General features: G+C 41.4%; 1 protein-coding gene across 5 annotated transcripts in view; it reads left to right on the top strand.

Annotated features, from left to right (window-relative positions):
• KIAA1549 (KIAA1549 ortholog) overlaps positions 1 to 22086 on the top strand; it is a 204651-nt gene that overhangs the window by 173097 nt on the left and 9468 nt on the right. The window contains exons 13-20 of one of the 5 annotated variants that reach the window (XM_074940396.1): positions 1486 to 1500; positions 4425 to 4630; positions 6220 to 6443; positions 8908 to 9052; positions 12323 to 12556; positions 13538 to 13590; positions 18731 to 18876; positions 20916 to 21070. In XM_074940396.1, coding sequence (XP_074796497.1) covers positions 1486 to 1500; positions 4425 to 4630; positions 6220 to 6443; positions 8908 to 9052; positions 12323 to 12556; positions 13538 to 13590; positions 18731 to 18876; positions 20916 to 21070 — 1178 coding nt within the window. Of the gene's footprint in view, positions 1 to 1485; positions 1501 to 4424; positions 4631 to 6219; positions 6444 to 8907; positions 9053 to 12322; positions 12653 to 13537; positions 13591 to 18730; positions 18877 to 20915; positions 21071 to 22086 lie in introns of all 5 variants that reach the window. The other 4 variants (XM_074940380.1, XM_074940410.1, XM_074940403.1 and 1 more) reach the window with 4 other exon arrangements.

Here is a 22086-nt window from a genome sequence, read left to right as displayed (position 1 = left end):
TGGCAAGTTAAGAGTTTAAAAATCAGTGTGGTGCTTGTGCATGGTATAATTTAGGAAGTCAGGATGCCTTATTATTAGCACGAGTTTTGGTAAAGACTTGTTGGCATCTCATGGAAAATACTGCACGTTATTCACCTCACCCCTATCATATTTTTATTCCATTTTACCTGCATTTTAAAGTATTTAAAATGTTTGCATGAAAACAGGATTTTGATTAAGAGCTAACACTTCTATTCATATTGCTTACTTCTCACTGGAGATTTTAGGACCAGATCCTCAGCTCATCAATCAGAGTAGCTCCAGTGTGGAGGTCCAGATACATTACAATCCTGTTTTGTACAAATGTCCTTAGTAGTAGTAAAACAAGAGAGAAGGGAATACTGGAAGTACCACAGGCAGATCTCTCTAAAAGTTGAATGGTGTTCAGAGTTTTCCATGAGGTGGCTATTGAGGAATGCAATGCCAATATACTTGAGCTAATAGCATACATTTCCCAGTTTACCATTGTGTCAGAGAAGAGGTGATAATGAGTAAGATGCAAGAGGTCTTTATGATAATATCAATCACTAGTTCCCTTCCAAAGCACCTGTTTTTCCCCCAGTGTATGCTTCTACCTACGCAATGCTTAGCACACTGAATGATTCTGAAAGGGCTGGTTTGATGAGGCTGGTTTACCTCCAGATGAACATTCTGTTGTAACATGTAAGCAAACAAAACACAAAGTAGGCAAATGCTGCCAGAAAATAAAGTGTGCTTCCTAGTAAACTAGAATGCAATACAGGTCCCTTGCATATACCTTTCACGAGGTGCCCTTCTTATTTTGTAAGATGTCATCCTAGTGGCCTAGGGTGTATGTTATAATGTCTTATGTTTGCTGTAAGGACCAGAATTAATGCCTGAATAAATGAGTATAATATTAGTGTTTTATGAGGAGTTAATATTATGAAAGACTGTTGGATTACTACTACTTCCAGTCTATGTGAATCCAGCCCTATTGCATCTCATTCAATACTATCCCATTGCCTCCTGCTGGGAAACTCCCTATTTGTCACCTTGTTTCGCATCTTCCTCAGAGTTTCCATGTTAGGCTTTAGGGAGTGTTAGAAGTTGTTACAGCAAGAGCTAATTTTAACTGTATCTTAATTATCTGAAAGGATTTGCTGGAGAGCTGTGCAAAATGTGTCCTCTTTTTCCCTTCTGCCATTCTGGGGCTGAAGAAGCCGTTTCTCAGTAATTGGTCCTCCTGGTCAAGGGATAAAGGGGACTATTTTTAATGTTCAAGACCAGACCCCACTGTAATGGTGTAGTCTACTGCTGTTAAACTCCAGTCTGAGCCTCCTTTTCCTACAGCTAAGGCTTGGCAATCATGTATCTCACTCAGCACCAGAGCGGCCTTTTTATCATACGTTTTTCTAAATGCCATTTCTGCTGAATTATTCGTAACTATGGTGTCATCTTTTCTTGCTTTCTCCTTTATGCTGTCAGGAGCAAACAGAGTGGGTAAGTATCCTAGTGTTTGACAGCCTTTGTTTAACTGGCAGTTTTGTGGTACAAATGCGAATAAAAGTCTTAGAAAGCTTAACTAATTGTATCTGAAGTTTGAGTCGATTTGTCCTCAGAGTCTAAAAACGAAGATTGGTTTTGAGCAATTTACTGTCAGAAAGAATTCTCAACAACACAAATTATATTAAAGGATAATTTGTTTATCCGGTAGCAAGTGCATTTTTTCTAATTGAGGCTTTTTGTTTAATTATGTGATTTGTGATGTTTTGATTGAAGTATTGTATGCTAAAGTGATCTCTGTTATTCTTTGCCTTTTGGCTTCCTTCCCTGAACAGAATGTGAATAGTTAATATCTTTTAAATGGCCAATATTTATGCTGCTTTGAACTCTGTCAGCTGTTCAGTTTAATGTAGTATATATTTTTAGATAGCTCCTAGCCCTAAGTGATATCATTGTGACTCGTAAATTTGAGTCTTTACTTCCATGGGACTGGATGGCTCAAGGGGTTGATAATTGAATAATGAGCCTTCACTTGTTCACAGGTTTCAGAGTAACAGCCGTGTTAGTCTGTATTCGCAAAAAGAAAAAAGAAAAGGAGTACTTGTGGCACCTTAGAGACTAACCAGTTTATTTGAGCATGAGCTTTCGTGAGCTACAGCTCACTTCATCGGATGCATAGCATATTGTTTCCACAATATGCTATGCATCCGATGAAGTGAGCTGTAGCTCACGAAAGCTCATGCTCAAATAAACTGGTTAGTCTCTAAGGTGCCACAAGTACTCCTTTTCTTTTTTCTTTTCACTTGTTCACAGTTATTACTCAGCCCAGGTCTGTTGGGACTAAAAATTATCAGTTGGTTATTCAGTGTCATATGTGAAAATAGGTTGGTGGCTTCATTACTGTACCTACTACTGCCCATTGACTACAGTGGACTTTGAACGATGCCCATTGAAGGGAAATAGCTGCACTTGGACTTGCTTTGTGTTAAATTAGGGGGACAAAATTAGAGAGGTTAGATCACATTTGTACAAGCAACTTAGGTTTTGTAAAGACAAGCTTTTGCAAAATTCTTAAAACCAATACAAATGCTCAATGTGTTTTGTTACATTCTAGGGGAAATAATTGTTTTAACAAAGTAGCATTCCTCAGCTGCACTTGGAACCCAAGCCACTGCGTTGTTTTAATACGTGAGAAGCTGAAAGTGAAAGTAACTAGAATGGACAGTGAACAAGAAAAACTGACTAGTGTGTTTAAATTGTTCAAGAGGAAAGGAAACAAACACCGTAGATAGTAAAAAGTAAATTAGGTGATTAAAATTATTTATTTTTAATCATCTAAGTTGTTGTCAATAGCATAGATAAACTCAATGAGATATCCATAGGAGATTTGCTATTCATTTTAATATTTAATATTATTTAAATAAAATGTTTAACTCTCTTAATTGTAGGTTAGCAAATTACAGATGTGATGGATCAATTGAAATAATATAATCATTTCAGAGACTTTTTTTCCCCATTTAGTATTTACAGAAGGAATTAATTTTTGTCTTTTATTTTTCTGCTTAAAGGGACACAATCGTCTTAAAATATGCTACTTTCTGTATTTGTATTAAAAATAATACTTATGATTATTGGTGCTGAAAAAAATTAGGCAAAATAAAATTCTCTTTTTTTCCATGTGTTCCATTAATGCATTTGACAGCACTTTTTTGTATAGTCTGTTTCTCTAGTTCATTTGTACAATCAGTCATTTAGGCCTCAGTCCTGCAAATTGTTCCACATGAGCAGCCCCCAGGACCTATGCGGAGTTCTTCTGGCTCACTTCTTAGGGCTTCCACAAGCACAGCAGTGCCTTCATATGGAGTTTGTTGTAGGAATAGTGAGTTTTAGTGGGTTTCTTCCTTTGTTTGTAGGTCTATCATGCAGCAGCAGTGGGGAGAGGAACATATTTTTTTCAAAAAGAAAAATGTTATTGTAGAACCACAAAAACTGGCAGGAGGACATAGGGGCAGGTGCAGTACTTGAAACTACTTTTAATTAATTTCGTTAAATTGACCATATTTCAGATTGACATTTTCTCTGAAATTTTCATTTATAGAATAGGCACTGTGAAGAAAAAGTTATCGATAAAATTATAAAGGTTCTGACTAAGTAGTATAGTTGCATATGTTACCAATTAGTACAAAAATGTAACAAGATATTTGATGAGCTCGTTATCAAGCAAATGTCCATTGGTTCCCTAGAATGACACTCTTAAGTATATTTGGATTGTAGGTGTAGAAATTAATTTTCCCAACGAATCAGAGCAAAGCACTGTTCGTACAGCTAAACACCTAATGCTAGACTGTTTACTTTCTGTTGGTAAGAAAAAACAGACAATTAAAAAGCTTAAATTTGTAAAAATTACCTCTAAAACTAGATTTTGGACAGATTTTTAAATCTTTGTTTAGTTGAAAAATTGCCCTCGCTATCACTTATCTGTTAAAGTATGGCATTTCGTAGTTCGAAGTCTTTTATTGGCTTGTAAAATTCCATTTGTGGAATCTAAGCCTTCTTAAGTAATGTTATCAATAGCAATTTGTAGTACGTACTAGAGCATTCTGAATAGCTTTTGGTGTGATAAAACTAGTTTGAGATTTTTATCTTTGTAAAATATCAAATACTTGATTTAAAAAAATAAAGAATGATTGTTCACCGTCGGGAGAAAAAATGAAAAAGTTTAGTAATCTGCAGACTACTGAGTAAACTGCCTGCAATAAATCTGCAGCAGATGGAAGACCTCCAGGGCAAATTAAATGCAGCGGCAAAGAAGGCATAATGTCGTAGCACACCATTTCATGTTATCTTGTATGGCCAGACATTTCACTGAGTTGATCCTAGCTATGACACTGTCTTTTATTTTATTTGTTCTGGTAATTCAGGACCTCCGCAGACCAGTAGTGGAAACGAGCAGCACTCCTCAGCCTCTATCTTTGAGCATGTGGACAGGATGTCTCGTTCCTCAGACGCAAGTAGACGGGTCCCCAGCAAGATCCAGTTGATTGCCATGCAGCCAATCGCAGCCCCTCCCACTCAGAACCCAGCACTGTCTGACCGAGTAGCAGAGTCCAACAAAATTAACAAAGAGGTATTTTAAGATAGTGTTTGTGTGCATGACTACAACAGGGTTCAAAAAAGAACTAGATAAGTTCATGGAGGATAGGTCCATCAATGGCTATTAGCCAGGATGGACAGGGGTGGTGTCCCTAGCCTTTGTTTCCAAAAACTGGGAATGGGCAACGGGATGGATCACTTGATGATTACCTGTTCTGTTCATTCCCTCTGGGGCACCGGGCATTGGCCACTGTCGGTAGACAGGATACTGGGCTAGATGGACCTTTGAGATGGACTGGGCTAGATGGCCATTCTTATGTTCTTGTGTTCATGCAGTGGTGTATATACAGTGGATATAGAAATGGGCTGCTAAGTGAGAAGGGGAGCAAAAAGGTTCGCATTTCCCTTATATGTTGAGAGTCACACTTCAGATCCTGTGAATGGTTTTTTTCTTTTATAAGTGTGTAGTCATGAGTTGCCTGTTGTTTTGGGTCATGGAGAAAAGCCTGACCTTTTGTTTGAGCTCTGATTTAGGTATATCTTGCAACTAGAGTGGTGACACACTGTTTACCATGCAACCTTGAGTTACCATGCAGGTACTTATAAACACTCTGTGGTGCGTGGTGGCTCTGTACATTTGTGTGACACCTAGATGACTCGGCTATCTGGGTCTAGTTCTGCATGCTTCTCCCAGCTGCTGCTCAGTAACTCATTTTGTACTTGGTTGAAGATCGTCTCCTCCCCCTGCTTCTAGGTTAAAAGCTCAATTCGTCCTTTGTGTTGAGTACCTTACATAATATGTTGGAAAGTAAATTAATACATCTAATACCTGTAGACAAGGAAGTCCAGGAAATGTAAATTTAACTACTAGGAAAAATCCTGCTATGTACATTGGTCTAATGGCTTTTTTATACTTTTGTAAAAGATTATAGTGGGTTTTATTTTTCGTGCTTTTTGTGCACCTCAACACAGTTCCAACACAAGCACAGTGGCCATTAAGTGCCTGATCCAATATCTACTGTAATCAATGGAAAGAGTCCCATTGACTTCAGTAGGTGTTGGACCAGCTCTAAAAGCACTGGTCTACGCTTAAACTAGTGACCTGAAGAACCTATTGCCATGCCCCGGACCATTCCACTCCTCCTTCCCTCTTCCAAATGTGCTCCTCAAGCAGCTCCTTAAGTTCTTGCCCCTTGTATTATGAGGTTTTTTTTAAAAAGGGAATCAGAGACAGACTTTGGCTATAATTATCAAATCTCTCCTATGATGGGTGCAGGCAGACATATGCCACGTACACCCTTGGTTGCAGTCTAATTTTAATGGAGCAATGTTTCTCATGGCAACTGGCAGGACTTTTTGTTATCCATCACGCCTTTTATAAACACTCTGCCACTTGTCTTTAATTTCACTTGCTGTGTTAGTGATTATACCATGTCTGATAGCACATCTACCTGGGGAGATTATAGGTCTATTACCCGCAAAAGGACGAGATAACTGAGGGAGGACCTGTGTGCCAATTTCAAATTGCTTGCTTTAGCTCTGGCTTTCCTTTTTATTGTACAGCAGTAATAGGCTCTATCTGCAAAAGTGTATCTCATGGTTTTCTCTTTTTCTTCCTTTAAGATACAAACAGCTCTGAGGCATAAGTCTGAGATCGAGCATCACCGCAATAAGATCCGTCTTCGAGCCAAGCGCAAAGGCCACTATGAATTTCCAGTTGTGGATGATGTGATTGTTGTTGACGCCAAAGAGCAGCATAGAATATACCGCAAAGCGCAGATGCAGATTGACAAGATCTTGGACCCTGGAGGCAACGTGCCTACTGTTTTTATAGAACCCAGGAAGAGGTACAGACTGAGAGCAAGGGGAAGATTCAGTCTCCTTTAGAATCAGTGTCAAGACTTGCAAACTGCATCAGGCCTGTATTTCTGCACTTGGAGAGCTTAGAATCATTTTGTTCCCTAAAGAACTTTTGAGTTGGAGAGATGAAAGGGTTGGGGTTATTCTAGGTGTTTTGGTCTAGTCAATACATGCCAGAGGTTTTTTGCGTGGTGGTTGGATTTTTTTAACAGCATTCAGAGGGCCATGCGTTTTTTTTACAGGTTCTCATGGACATTTCTCAATAGCGGAACGAAACATACCAAAGCCATTTTTAAGCAGATATTTATTATTTGTGTCGCTACTTTTGCACACTCTTTTGTTTAGTAGCTGCATAAGATCACATGGAAACTGTCTAATTCCTCTAGCGTAATTGTTAAATGCAACGTAATTTTGGGAGCAGGCTGAAGCAAACTACTTAATCACACACTATCCCCACACCACCACCACAATTTGTACTAAGTATCACAGGTAACAAACCCAGGGTGAAACAAAGTTTGAATTTACTTAAGAGCACTAACAGAGACTAAGGAATAAGAAAAAAAAGTAAATGGCAAAGAATACTATTTTCATATCAAAACAGAGAAAAACATGCAGTCAAGAGACCATGAAAACTAATGATAAAATATACAAAAGTTCAAATTTATCTTTAAAACTCGGCAAATACCAGACAATAAAATCCCTTCTTCCTTATTCCTTCATGGTAACCAGATGCACACAGCACTTAACCCATCTCACAGATCTTCCCTCCTGGTCTTATATGTCAAGACAGTGTCTGCTCTGTGTCTTCTGTGGGGTATATGGACACAGGGGGCTCTTTCTCTTGAGTTCCAGGTTCCCTAAACGCAGTCCTGCCTGGACCACTTTCACACTGAGAACAAACAAAACTTTTCCTCCACTGTGTCTTTCCTTCAGCTGACTTAGCCCTGGTCTACACTGTGGGGGGTCGACCTAAGGTACGCAACTTCAGCTACGGGAATAGTGTAGCTGAAGTCGGCGTATCTTAGGTCAACTTACCTGGCCGTGAGGACGGCGGCGAGTCTACCGCTGCTGCTCCCCTGTCTACTCCGCTTCCACCTCTCGCGAGCTGGAGTTCCGGAGTCGATGGGTGAAACGCGATAAATGGATCCCCAATAGATCGATCACTACCTGCTGATCCGGCGGGTAGTGAAGACCTGCTCTTACATACATCAATTTAAAGCTCAGCGTAATCTCTGTCCTGCAGTCTGACGGTTACTTTGTTAGCTCCATAATGCCATCATTTAGAATGCTGCAGGTCTGGAATGAGGAATATCGGGTGTTCGGGAAACTGAGCTGGGACTGGCTTGGCAAGAAGAATGGGAATGGACTGGGTGAGACTGGGACAAGGGAGACTGAGTATTTGTGAAGCAAGGAGACTGGGACTGGGATAAGAAGCCTGAGTGGAGCCTCACTGGAGACTGCTAGTTGAGGAAAACAAGACAGGAACGAGGAGCTGGGGTGGGAAGATACAAGACTGGGATGGTGACAGGACAAAAGGTCTCAAGACCTGGGGGGAAATGGCAGTAGAGTCTGTGTCCAGTAGAGCACAGAGTTCCTATATGGTGATGGACAAGTCAGTTAAACCAAACTTTTCACGGGTGGTCAGTTCCTCATTTTCTGGGTGACTAACTTAAGACCCTGGGGTCTGATTTGCAGAATTCCAGAGCACTTGCAGCTTCAACTGAAGTCAGTGGTGAGACTGCTCTGAACATACAGAATGCTATATAATGCTAGGAACACTGAAAAATCAGATCCTAGGTGTCTCAAACTGGGCACTCAAAATTCCATTCCATCATACAGGCACTATAATAGGATTGACTGCTTATCAGATTCTGTCATTCAATTGTATTAGGGAGTATTGATTTACTTTTTATGTAGTTTTATTTCTTAAAAATCCTAAAAATATGAATTGTAAATCAATACTCTCTACTGTGATTGAAGGAGACTGGAAGAATATATGAACTTATTAAATATTCTAGGTGCCAGCCAAGGTAGAAAAATTGTCTTCCAAAGCAAAATTGTACACTCATTCACTCACGCACAGGCTGTGTGTAGTGATAGCATCCTTGTCACCAAGGTCATTCTCAGAAGTATGTTGATGCTTTGCCAAAGGATGACCAAATGTACGTTTCTCTTTTTGTTTTAAATCCCTCCTTTATGACATAATTTTTGGCAGTTTTCATGTAGAATTACATATGACTGAGATATTGCACTATACTTCATAGGAGATGTCCCTTGCCTGAGGACTCTCCAAAATGTTCATGTGCAGCAGGGGGTCATACCTGAAAGGATGCACAGAAGAACTGAGGACAATCCATAACCAGCCATAAAAACTAGTTGTATTTCTAGTAAGACAAAAGGTGCTGAACTTTCTCTTGGTTTTGATTTCTCTCTCTTTTTTTTTTTTTTAAGTTCACGTGCAAAACGTTCTCCCAAGCAGCGTCGGAGACATCAGATAAATGGAAGCCCTATTGATGCTGAGAAGGACAGGCTAATCACCACCGACAGTGATGGGACATACAAAAGACCACCAGGAGTCAATAATTCTGCATATATTGTATGTTTGTCTTTCAGATGACAGGAATACACTGATAGTTCTTACGATAACTGTGACTTAGGCGAATATCCTATTTTCCTGATATGCTCTGAGTGGCTACTTTATATGCTAATTCCATTTGGATGAAACTGAGTGAGTCAAGAACCTCCTATGCAGAATGTTTGGGTAAAATAGTAAAACCTGTCATTTTCCACTCGTGCTGGTGTTGCTTGGTCTTCAAAACAGAAGCACTGAAAAGCATTTTTATCAGTCCCAATAAACTATATAATGAGAATTGAAAATGGGGCCATTAGGGACAGTAATCATAGGAAATGCTATGAAATGAGAAAAGGATTCTCCAATGAGCAACGTTAGAAACTAAAATATAAATCCTGGAAAAGACCCATCACATGAAAACGTGTGCATGCGACAGGATCCTTTGAGCACAGTCAGTTCAGTACATTCTAGTCCACATTACCAGTGATTAAATAATCCCAAATGTTATAGGAAATTTTATTCTAGTTTTTCAGGTAGTGAAAAACTGAGGTCCCTCAATGATAGATTTTCTTTTCTTTAAACTTAGATATCAGTGCAGAAATAACTGAAATAATTTTCATACAGTATCTAGCAAATTAGCTTTCTTTCCATGTTAAAAATAGTAACTAAGAACTTTTAAGTTTAATAATATCATGTAATAAACTGCACTTACTGTGCTTTCTGGACTGGTGCACCCGCACTCTGCCCACTAATCAGTCTTCACTCAGACGCTGCTAACAGTCAAAACCTCTGGACAGTTTCAAACAGTTTCCATTTTTTAAAATGTAGTGAAGGACCATAACGTTTCTTTCTGTGGTCTTCATCGGCGTTCAAACATGCGACATGATCATTTTAATGTCACCCATATTGGAATGAATTCTAGTCCACAGCTATTTAATTGAAACTTGTCACATCGCAAGCTCAGCCCTTTCGGCACCCGTGGAGAGTTGGCCCTCAGCATTCGAAACTCCCAGTGACGTAGAGGGGTGTGGCTTGATAGGTGACACTGCAGCCGGCATGCAGTAGCAAGAAGGAGCTGACACAATAAGTCTGCTACTGCAAGGCTGCGTAACTTCCTGTTACTGAGGAGCAATATGCTCCTGAGGTAAGACCGTATGTAGTAATTGTGCTGGCTACATCAGGCACTATTGTGAATCCCTTTAGGACGATGCACTTCAGTTCAGCTTCCTCACAGCTAACCGCTTAGCTGTTGAATAGCTCCTGTCCTGTGTTGCTCAGGATAGCCGTAATTGTTTCACATTTCAGCTAACGTGGTCAGTTGTTACACAAAGACTCAACTCGCTCCGTAGAGCTGCAAAGGTTCAGAAAGACTTCATTTAGAGCAGGGGTGGGCAAACTACGGCCCGAGAGCCTCATCCAGCCCTTCAGACGTTTTTAATCCGGCCCTCAAGTTCCTGACGGGGAGCAGGGTCCGGGGCTTGCCCTGCTCCGCACGTGCTGGGGCTCCACATGGCTCCCAGAAGCAGCGGCATGTCCCCGCTCCAGCTCCTATGCATAGGGGCACCAGAGGGCTCCACACGCTGCCCCTGCCCCAAGCGCCACCCCCGCAGCTCCCATTGGCCGGGAACCATGAGCATTCATGGCCTGCCATACAATTTCCATACCCAGGTGAGGCCCTCCGTCCAAAAAGTTTGCCCATCCCTGATTTAGAGAGAGAGAGAGCTAGCTCAGACTGTCATCTTCTAGATAAGAGTCAGCATTCACTATGTGATTTCAGATACATATACATTTACAAACCACATCATTCTAGTGCAGCTCGGTCTCTATCAGGTGGTACGCTGTTCCCCACCTAGTAATGTAGTGAGGAAGCTTAAATTGGCTGAAACAGTTGAACTTAAATGATTCTCTGGTAGAAGAACTGCGCTGGTTTTGTCTGACATGCACACAGATGCCTTAAATCTCAACTTGGTTTCGATGGTCATAGGATTTAAGGTTAGAAGGCACCACCAGATCATCTGGTCTGACCTCCTGTATGTCACAGGCCACCAACACCACCCCACATACTAAACCCAACAGCCGAATTGAGACCAAAGTGTTACAGCACCCAGATTAGATTGTTATGCTGCAGGGAGAGAATAGAAGGGACCGAGGTGCACCAGTGCCTGAGACCCCCGCAGTGGCAGGGAAATGATTAAGTGAGATATACCCAGATAATCCTGGCAAGTGACCCACCCCCACATGCTGCAAAGTAAGGTGAAAAACCCTCAAGATCACCTTGGGGGACCTTGGGGGAAATTCCTTCCTGACTCCATACATGGCAATCAGTTAGACCCTGAACAGGTGAGCAAGAACCAGCCAGCAAGCACCTGAGAGACAGAATGCTTGATGCCACCTTAGAGCACTGGCCCACTCCATCCAGGGTCTCATCTACAGCTGTGTCCACGCCGGATGATGCTTTGGAGGAAGGAGACCAACCCCCGACCAAATTCTCATGGGGGGCGGAGGGAGGAAATCCCTTCCTGATTCCTGCAGGTGGCTCGCTGAAGCTCTGAAGCATGAGCTTTTATAAGACAAAAACCGGAAATGAGCCCTGGCACCTAGCATCACCAGCAGTGCTGTCGTAGAGTCGCATTGATCAATTTGTGCTGTTCTCTCGTGTTTGCCTGCACAACTCCTATTAGGAGGCAGTTCTAGAACCTCACCCCTCTGGTGGTTAGAAGCCTTCTTCTGATTTCCAGCCTGAATTTGTTTGGAGTCAGTTCAACCCATTTGTTCTTCTGCCAACACTGTCCTGTAGCTTAAATAGCTCCTCACCCTCCCGGATATTTACCCCTCCCCCAATGTATTTATAGAAAGCAATCATATCCCCGATCAGCCTTTTTTTTGCTAGGATAAACAGTCCAAGCTCTTCTGGTCTCCTCTCATAAGATAGGCTGTCCGTTCTCTCCTGATCATCCTAGTAGCCCTTCTCTGCATCTGCTCCGGTTTGAGTTCATCTTTCTTGAACATGGGTGACCAAAATTGTACACAGTATTCCAGATGAGGTCTCACCAGTGGCCTCGTACAGTGGCATTAACACTTCTCTATCTCTACTGAAAATGCCTTGCCTTTTTCACAACTGCGTCCCACTGGTGGCTAATAGTCATCCTGTGATCAATCCACACACCCAGGTCTCTCTCCTCTGTTGCTTCCAGCTTGTTCTAATCCTTATTCAGAAGTTAAATGTCACTGACTTGAAACTGCGTATGTAAAAGTCTGTCTGACTCCTGGTTCCATTCTCTGTCTTCTCTGTAGTCTGATCCTGACCTGCCTGCAGAACCACAGACACCTTCTTCTCTTGATCTCGGGAAGTACCCAGGCTTGCCTCCCCACCCAGCCTCTCAGTACATCCCTCCACAGCCATCCATTGAAGAGGCCCGGCAGACCATGCACTCTCTCTTGGATGATGCCTTTGCCCTGGTGGCTCCCAGTAGCCAAGCAGCCAGTTCCACTGCCATCACATCACCTGGGGTCTCTGCGGGACAGCCGGTAAACAACACTCCTGCTCGAGCAGGGAGGGGAACCACATGCCCCCAGTGGGGATCACCATATGGTCCAGCCCAGGCAGTAAACAACCCATTTAGTGTGAGTGATACGTCTTGAAAGGCTTTTCAGGGCAGGGTGTTAGGACCAGTTGAGCCATGGTCACTATTGTTATACCTTTTAGATCAGGGTTCATCACGGATATTGAGCAATTACTGGAACCAGGGATATCTGTGATGTGAACAGTTACCAAATGGGGGATTCACTGTTTAAACCATCCTGTGAACTTTTTTTCTCAGTTGGAGGCAGATAGGAGTTCTCTTTTAAGAGAACACTTGCCTGGTCCACTCAGTTGTGATCTTTCACAGATCAGTCTTGGTATTTAAATGAATAACATTTCTTTTCTAAAGTCTGTTTTAGCTTAGCACCTATTTAGAGCCCACGAAGATAAAGTTCTAAGTATTTAGGCAGAGTTTTCCACCTGGACATTTGAGACCATGACATCCTGATTTTCTCCTCCCCTGCTCTAACCATTAGCTGATGCTCCTGTATGAAATTGTAAATAGAGTTGGAAGTCTGTTGTACCAAATAAATCATTTTAGGCAGGATAAATTAAGATCTAGCACTACCTGTGTGCCATTGGCTCCCCCCACCCTCACAAGGTAAAATAATAGCTTAGTTTTTCATAAAATTTATATTAAATACACATTGTAGGGGGCCTTGAGCTGCAAGTCAGAGAACACATTTTCAAAAGGTGGATAAGCCACATAAGGAGCATGAGCAAACATAGAAGAGCTGGTTGTCCTGTTGGAGCTGCACTTCCCAGGTCTTCTTGTGCCACTTAACAAAAAATGTTTGTAAATCTCTGTCAGTAAACTTGCAGTCAGCTCACATGTAGGCCTGGCAATTGGGTCTCATTCAACCTGTAAAACACTGACTGAAATTTCCAATTTATTGATTTTATTTTTATTAATTTATTTCCAATAGAGATACGTGGAATTTGGAATGACTCCTCCAACAGCGCCGGGTCTGCTGCAGAGGTACCTTTCTGTTCATGGAATTATAATTATTATTTATATTACATTAGCTCCAAGAGGCCCTACTGAGATTGAGACCCTACTCTGTTAGGTACTGTGCAAACTCAGGGTGTCAAACAGATGGCCCACAGGCCAGGTACAGCCTGCATAAAGTATTTATGTGGCCAACATGACACACTTGGATTACGTAGATTCCAAGCTTTAATTAAAAAACAATAAATTTCAAGCCTTCATGGCTGCGAAGATAACCTTCCAAATGTGAATGGAGCATACCATTGAGTGCCAGAGTCTGCAGAGAGCCTGAAACAATGACATCAACATGTGTAACATGTTAATCTCATTGGAGTGGCATTTCTAAAGCCCAGTGACGAAGAAATGTCATTGTCAACATTAACTGTTCCATTGCTGATCATTTTAATAGATGGAACAGGAAAGAGCGTGGGAGCTGGGAGTTCCTGGGAGGGAAGAGCAGAAGGAAGAATGAAAGACTTAAGAGAAGTGGGGGGAGGGGAAGGAAGAAAAACACATGGCAGGAGTAGCATCGACCCAAAGGGGAGCTGATTATCTCAATGAACGATGCTGAATATGTCAAAAAGTTGCTGAATAAATAGCTAATAAATAAAAGTTTAGTAACTACATAGAGGCTGTCTGTATCTTTCACTTAATCTCTGCGCAGACCTCTCTCACTGATGTCAGTGAGAGATGCACTGTGGATTGAGGAGAATATGAAGTTCTGAATTTATATCCTGGCCATGGGCCATAATTAAACAAGTAATTAAACTCTCTCATCTGAGTAGATTTGACACTCTTGGTATAAACACATATTAAGAGAGAGTCTCTGTCCCAATGAACTTACACTCTAAACAGACAAGACAGACAAAGGGTGTGAGGGCAAATGGAGCACAAAGAGGTGGAGCCCAGAATAGAGGTGTCCTGCATACCAGTCCAGTGCACTCTCCTTTGCACTAAGCTGCTTCTCCTGTCTTTGTTTCATTCATATAACATGTGTAAGCTGTATGCCAATGATAGAATGCTTTCTTTGTTGCTGGGCAGCCACTTTTGCAATGGTTAAACGTATGGAAACTCCATGCTTGTTAACTCTTTTTATTCTACTGCACAAATGGAGATACAGGTCCCAGTCCTTTGAGAACTTCATGGATACACCCCTGCAGTTCTCATGCCAGAGATGGGAAGTTAGCCATATTCTGAGGACAAGTGCTTGAAGAGAAGTTTGGAAGGAACTGTATGATCCCTTCCGTATTTCTCAGTGCTCTGCTCATGGTGCAGCAGCGGGCTATTGGAAGCTCATACTTTGCAGTCTCAGCTAGATGGAAAAGCACTGTGGTAGTTAGGGGAGATTAAGGTTTGTGCCAGATGCTGAATGAATAGCGGAACACTGCCCATGCTCAAATGTCAGATGTTAATAATAAAAAAAATTAAATTAACCAACAGTAAATCAGAGCAACCAAATGTACTTCACTCCACACAAAGACTCCCTCTTGTCCATTCCCTCTGCCCTCTTGAAAAGCCCTGTAAATAAATGGTCTTCCCTGCATGCCTTATAGATTAAGAGATTCAATTTATTTTGGGCCAAGTGGGGAATAAATTCCAGAGCAAAGGGGGCCTCTCAGGGAAGGCCTGGTAGCAAGCCCACCTGTATAAAATCAGTGGGGATCTATCTCATAGGCTCTCCTGGCCCTGCTGTGGTAGTCTCATATGAAGAAGGAGGTGAGAAAATCCCAATCTATGTAGATATATAAGGGAAACATTATTCCTCGTAGGTTTACAACTGATAAATGCCTCCCTTCCCTCCCAACTCCAAATTTACTATTTGGCTTTCCCTTTAATTCCCATATAATCACGAATGTTCAATATACATTATCAAGTGGGAGCAAGTTACAGTCCCAAAAGCTTACCCCAGTAAAGGGAAGATCACCTGCTAACCTTGGAGACAGATGTGTCAGAGCACAAATTCTCCTCAGGACAATGCTCCAAGAGAAAGTCGGGGTCTGATTTATACATAGTGTATTACTTCCTTATTTTATTTATTTTAAAATGAATGTAGTTCTTGGAGAAGGGCTGTGCTGACAGTCCTAGGCACTGAAAACCTCTATCTGCAGAATGGGGATGGACAGTTTTTCCCTGCCCATGGGACTGAGAGTGAAAGGATCACCTCTAGAAGGGGAGAGGGGAATTTAGTCCCCATGCACATTTGCTCTTTGAGGTCTTGGCTGATACGGCCAATCATGACGTGAGAAGATGATTTTGTGATTGAGACGCTAGCACATTAGAAACAGTACTGAGATCACCAGCGCGCTGTATGTAGATCACCACTAGGCATCAATTATTAACAATTTTCATTCGCTCTCAACCTGTCTCAGATTTACAGAGGCGGGCTAATAGTGAAAGGCTCCATAGCCAGTTATCAAATCCTTGAACAAGGCAGTACCTTCACTGTGTATTACTTTTTCAAAAGGCTATGAGCCCCTTGATACCCGCAGTTTGAATTTCCTTAAGTTAAACATTAATACCACAGGTGGTGGTGGTGGTGGTGGAAACCCAGGACCTGCTAGTGCCACAGGGTTAAAGTAACAACCTGCAACTTCATTGACCTGCACAGGAAGGTTTCTTTAAAACCCGTATAAAATACCACGGCTTCTTCATTTTACATTGTGACGGAGCAGGGAAGAAATGTATTGTATTCTAGTAAAGAAGGTTACACTCATCTCCTGAAGACAAAGTTAATGAAACTGGTAGAAACAATGCAGAAACCTATAGAAATAGGAAGGGGAGTGTTTTGAAATCACTACAGGTCGACATTGTTAACGTCACAGTCCAATGGCTTAAATAGCCAATGCATGGAACAGTGATCGGGAAACCAGATTGTTCCCTTTTCTCTGTACTAATGCAATCAACATATTTAATGGGCTGGAACCAACCTGGGCAGAAAGGCAAAACATATTAAGTTAGGTCACTTACTTACTGTGCTGATACTGGGGCTTGGCAGCCATTATCATGGTATGAATGTTGCATCATGCGATAGACGTACACTGATCTTGAGCATGCTGAGAATGTCTAAATCTAAAAATTGATTTGCAAAGGGTTTTTTCCAATTAAATTGGCTGGAAGTGAAACCTTTCCATTGAAACTAGAGAAGCCAGATGGAAGGCTGGTCTGGAAAATAGAAACCAGGACTGGAAAGTCTGTCTGATCCAAATTAGGACCAGCAATAGCTAGGTAATGATACAGGTATCCATTTTGCATCATCTGTCATGGATCTCTGACTAGTGGTAAAGAGTAGTTAAAACCATCATTTATTATAATGGGAGGCTTGAGGAGAACTGTTAAACATAAACTTCTTTCATCTACAGAAAGAGCAACAGTAATGGAAATACTTGTGCCCCCCCTCAAAAAATAATTTTGCACAAAAATAATACCCTCAGCTGTAATCTTGGGAGGATATTTCCTTTGAAAGGAAACATCTAAAATGATTCTAATAGATTATTGATTATAAGGTTCCAGCTTGGTGGTGTAGGCATGAAATACCATATGGGCGCTTCTCTCACTGTTCCACTCTTACTGGTCCCCAGATAACAACCCCAAATAGGCATCGTTAAACCCCTTTCAGACATTCATTTTAATGTCCCATGATGCTTGGAAAGCTGGTTCCAAATCACTTCCCTGGAGTTGCTGAGTAGATAATTGGGAACAAGTCCATGGGATATAGGGAGAGTGTGGCTGTTCCAAACTAAAAATGTTTCTCTTGAACCCTTCAGAACTCTTTGTTAGGCTGTATCCTAAATGACTAATATATTGTATTTTAAATTACTGGTTTCTCTCTATTAGGTTCCACATCCCATTACCAACTTTGAGTCATGCAGTCCTCTGAGCCTTTCTTATGTAGGTCACTGGTTCAAATGCTCCCCAGGTCAGCAGTGGCTTGAGTAAGATACAATCAGATGACTGTTTAGTGGTCCATGTTAATGAGTGGAATAAAAATCTAGGGAGAATAAATAGCCAAATTCCTAGGAAAAAGCTGCTCAGACACCAGGGTGATGAGCATAGTATAGAAACTTGGGTCCCAGTCCTGTAAAATGCTCAATCTGGGCACATGAGTTCCTGCAGAGCTCATTGCAGGATCGAGGGTATAGCTAAATGGGAGTCCATGTCACAGAGAGCACTCTCACAATGAGCACTGATTGGCACCATGTTGACACACTCAGCAGAGAAACTGAGAATTCGATAGACAGTGGAGATCAAGCTAATCCTTAAATGTGATGTCTCCAGCTCAGGGTGAGTCATATTGGTATAACAGTTCAGTGAATAGGCTTTCCTCTCCAGTGCTGTCAATCTGACACATTTTATTAATGCTAAGTCACCTTAGACTACCCTTGGTAAGCAAACAATTGTGGAGTTATGATTATCACCATTGGTGGAGACTGCCTTTGAATAATCACACTGCAGGAAGTAGGGATGTTAACATACCTTCTCTTGACCTGTGTCACGACACAACGTGACATGGTACGATGTATCATATATAATCAGAGGATGTTTGAAAATTTCTAGAGCTCAACACAACAAATATTCATAACACTTAGGGAAGTACCCATAAACCAAATGGTATCTCTGTTTGCCAAATACATGTTACATTTTGCACTTTCTTCCTGTTGATTTAGATCCAAGCCCCTGACTCAGCAACATTAGTTAGTAGGGTTTTTGGGTCCCTAAATTATGCAGGTGTGTTTCGACTGAAGTCAGTGAAGTTAGATGAACCTGCTTACATTAGTAGTGAATTTGACTCTGTCCTGTTCCGTGGTCGCTTTGAGGTAGTAGTGATGATGGTTTTCCTCAGCGAAAAAGTAAATCTTTCTTTTTTTTTCAAACCCTTCTCAGTGCATTGAAGCCACCCCAATCCATGAAAATGCTTGTGTTCAAACTCCTGTGTTAGTCTTTGTACAAGCCTATTCTTATGAAGTGCATGTTACGAAAGAGGATTATGGTAATGAAGTTTAATTCTTTTTTGTAGCAGCTACGGTAAAAATACGCATGAGTGATCATAATAGGGTTAAGTATAAGGGACAAGTGTAAATATTTTCACAGTGGAAAGATCAGTCAGTGTGATCATGTGTTGCTCTGCCAACAGGCAAAGTTTTGGCCCGGGTTTCCTTCAGCCTGCAGAGTTAATGCACCCAGACCAGCAACAATCTGATGTTCAGTATTCCTCCAGAGGGCTATACCCAGAAGAAATGCCATCGGTGGCACGGCCACGACCAGTAGGAAGCACTGCAGGTACTTTGGGTTTATACTGAACGTGCACTGGAATATTACACCTTTTTCCAATATGTTCCATATATAGTTGTCCCTACTAAAAGTCATCATTTGCCATCAGGTGTACTATGGTGACCTGATAGCACGTGTGAAAAATTGGGGTGGGGAGTGATAGGGTCTGGTGTAAGAGAGAGCCTCTGATATCAGGACAGGCCCTATAAAATCGGGACATCTGGTCACCGTAAATGGTATACTCCAAACTGAGGCTTTGTTTTCACTGCCAACTAACTATTGCTAGCTATCCCCTAGTGGAGACAAGGCACTGTAGTTTTTACTGCTAGCTTGCAAGGCAAGATCATCACCATACCCAGGCCTGAGCCTCGCTGCCTCGTGGTAAAAACTACAGTGCCACTAGGATTTTTCAGTGGGATAGCTAATGTGGATTAGTTATCCTATGGTTAAAAACACCTTTTTTTTTTTGTAGTGAAAAGATAGCCTTAGAATAGGAAATAACTTCAGCATTTCAAAAAGAGTTCAGTGAATGTTGACTTTTCACAGGTGACTGCAGTATTTCCTTTGTGGTAAGTTAAACGGTAACTGATGCCTTCTGGAGAAAATATTCTGTTCAGCAAAATTTTGCCTATTTATCCTGCATCTTTTTTTTCTTTTTTCTTACTAGGGACATTTGCATAAAAACAGTATCTGAAGAGTCTATCTGTACCACATGAAATCATCTTCCTGACTGTGAGACAATTTCCATAGCAAACAAGGTTCTAACTTCACATTGGGTTTAAGCGGCAGGAGCTGATGAACTCTTAAGAAACAAAGATTCTGTTCTCATGTAAATGTCTCTATTAACTTTCTTCCAAAAGAGAGGGAATTTAAAATACTGAAAATATAGGAGTGTTCAGGAATTTCTAAATTAGACATGTACATGTTGTAGTCCAGAGAATTAACTTTGACCTGCAGCTCTCCTCTCCCTATAATTGTGCAAAGTGATTGTGGTGAGGGGGTTCATTATTTCATAGATGATTTAATATATTATGTAAACTGTTCCTTAAGTTTCTATGGTTGATCAGCTGCAAGTTTTTGTTTCTGGTGAACTCAAATAACCAGTTTTTATCCTTCAATTAAGATACAAGAACAACCAAATATCAGTTTTATAATTTTTTAAAAATTTATTTTAAGGAAAGAAGAGTAAAGTAAATATTACATGCAAGTTAGGCAACTTGTCTATGTGCCCACCCCCGCACAAAACACACAGTCACAAAGTATCAACAGCTTCTGTTTTTCAAAGTTTTCAATGAGGTATCTGCAGATCTTTAAAGTTATTTCGCTCCTAATGTATTTACAGAAAAATTTTGGCCCATCATAAGAGAAAATTTGGAGAAAAGTAAACTTGGCATGTTGCTAAATGTCTCTCTTGCAATTAATGATGATAGCTGTCCTGGCATTCAGCAGAAAGCAGTGGGAAGGGAGTGGATTTAGGTTCCAGGCTGAGTTAATAAAGGAAGTAAGCTGTGTACTGACCTTCCCATTGGTTAATGTCAGTACTGTTTAATCTTTAAGCACAAATGAAAGCAGGAAAAACAATATACAGGGATAGCCATTCATGCTGTGGCTGTGAGGGATGGAACAGAGAACAGTGCGCACTTAGGGTCTTCCTGGTCTGTTGGTGCAATAGCAAATGTCTCCTCTTTGCTGCCAGATCACTAGCATTTAAAATTGTAAGGGCTTTCTGTAGTCTTTGTTTTAATGACTGGCATATACTTGAGATGTACATTCAGTGTCTGATGTGCATGTATGTGTAATGTTTGTTATCAATGAAAGGTAATGAAAAATACCAAATTTTGAGTGAGCTGCACCAGAGTAAATGCATTTCTCTTCTCCAATCTGCATTGGTATCCTTCTGTCTGCTGATCCTGATTTGTGTGTTAAACAAAAACTAAGCTTCTTTTTCTTCCTGCCTCCCCCAAAAAATTATATGTTAGCTTTTTGTCATTTGTCTGCCCTGCAAACATACTGTGTATAAAGATGAAAAACCAATATTTGCTTTTAAGGTTCTCAGATACAGCACCTCACTCAGGTGGGAATTGCTAGCAGAATCGGAGCCCAACAAGTGGAGATTCCCTCAGTCAGAGCAGGGCATGGCCAGCCGGGGGGACCAGGGTGGCCCCACTATCGTGGAGAGGATGAATGTGCTAGGAGAGATGCAGTGAGTACTGTTTCACATTTATATAGTTTCTAAAGCAGTGATATGTTCAGATTTTGCCTTCGTTGCTGTTTGGAATTTCTTCCGATGATTCTTTCACTTGCTTTTCTGACAACCTCCGCTTGCTCTTCCAACCTTCACTAGCTCTTCTAACCTCTCTTGCTTGCTATTCTTTCACCTCTGCTTCTCTAACCTCTTTCTCTCACTCTTCCCTAACCGCTTCCTCACTCAAGGCCTTTAACCACTGTGTTCTGGTTATAGTTCACCACTTCTACCCCAGAGTTCGAGCAGAGGTCGAGTCTGCTTTCCATGCACTTCTTTAATTTGAGATAATTGCAGGTAGAAAGCACTGAAGTAAATGGCCCAGGTTCTCTGCTGGCATGCATTGGCACAGCTCCATTACTTCTATGGAGCTGCACCAGTTCATAAGGGCAGAGAATCTGGGTACTGAACGTAGAATTAGATGTGTCGTGTACAGCAGTAGAGATTTCTGGACAAGGTGTTTTCCTTTCACCTGTCAACAACATATCTGTTAGTTTACCTATACTACCGGACAGGCACCATGATTTGACAGAATACTGCTTCCAGAAGATGAAATTTCTGATTAAACTATAAGCGTTGTGATGTTTCAGCTACTGTATTGTCTTTCTCAGGAAAGATGTGGATACCTGTCACCAGCATTTCATGCACTTGGTCTTTAAACCATTCCTCTACCCATACTGGCCTATGCCAGCTTTCTCAAGGTACCCTTTTGGAGATAACCCCTTTATGCTCTGGCTGTCCGCCCCACTCTCAAGTTGTCACCTCTGTTCAAATTCGTCCCCTCCCTGAGGAAGAGAATTTCCTCCCTTTGTGTACTTCCACCAGCATTTGTCCCCACTAGCAATCACCACGATCCATATTCCATGTTGTCTTAAAATAGGTGTATTTAATAAAAATATTGAGAGGCTCAACAAAATCAAAATTAAGCAGGATTGGGGCCTGATTCTCAAAGATGCAGAGCATTTCCTATTAACTTC

Source organism: Natator depressus, chromosome 1 (genome assembly GCF_965152275.1).
Source record: "Natator depressus isolate rNatDep1 chromosome 1, rNatDep2.hap1, whole genome shotgun sequence".
Taxonomy (NCBI): Eukaryota; Metazoa; Chordata; order Testudines; family Cheloniidae; genus Natator; species Natator depressus.
This window is presented reverse-complemented; position numbering and strand designations above follow the sequence as displayed.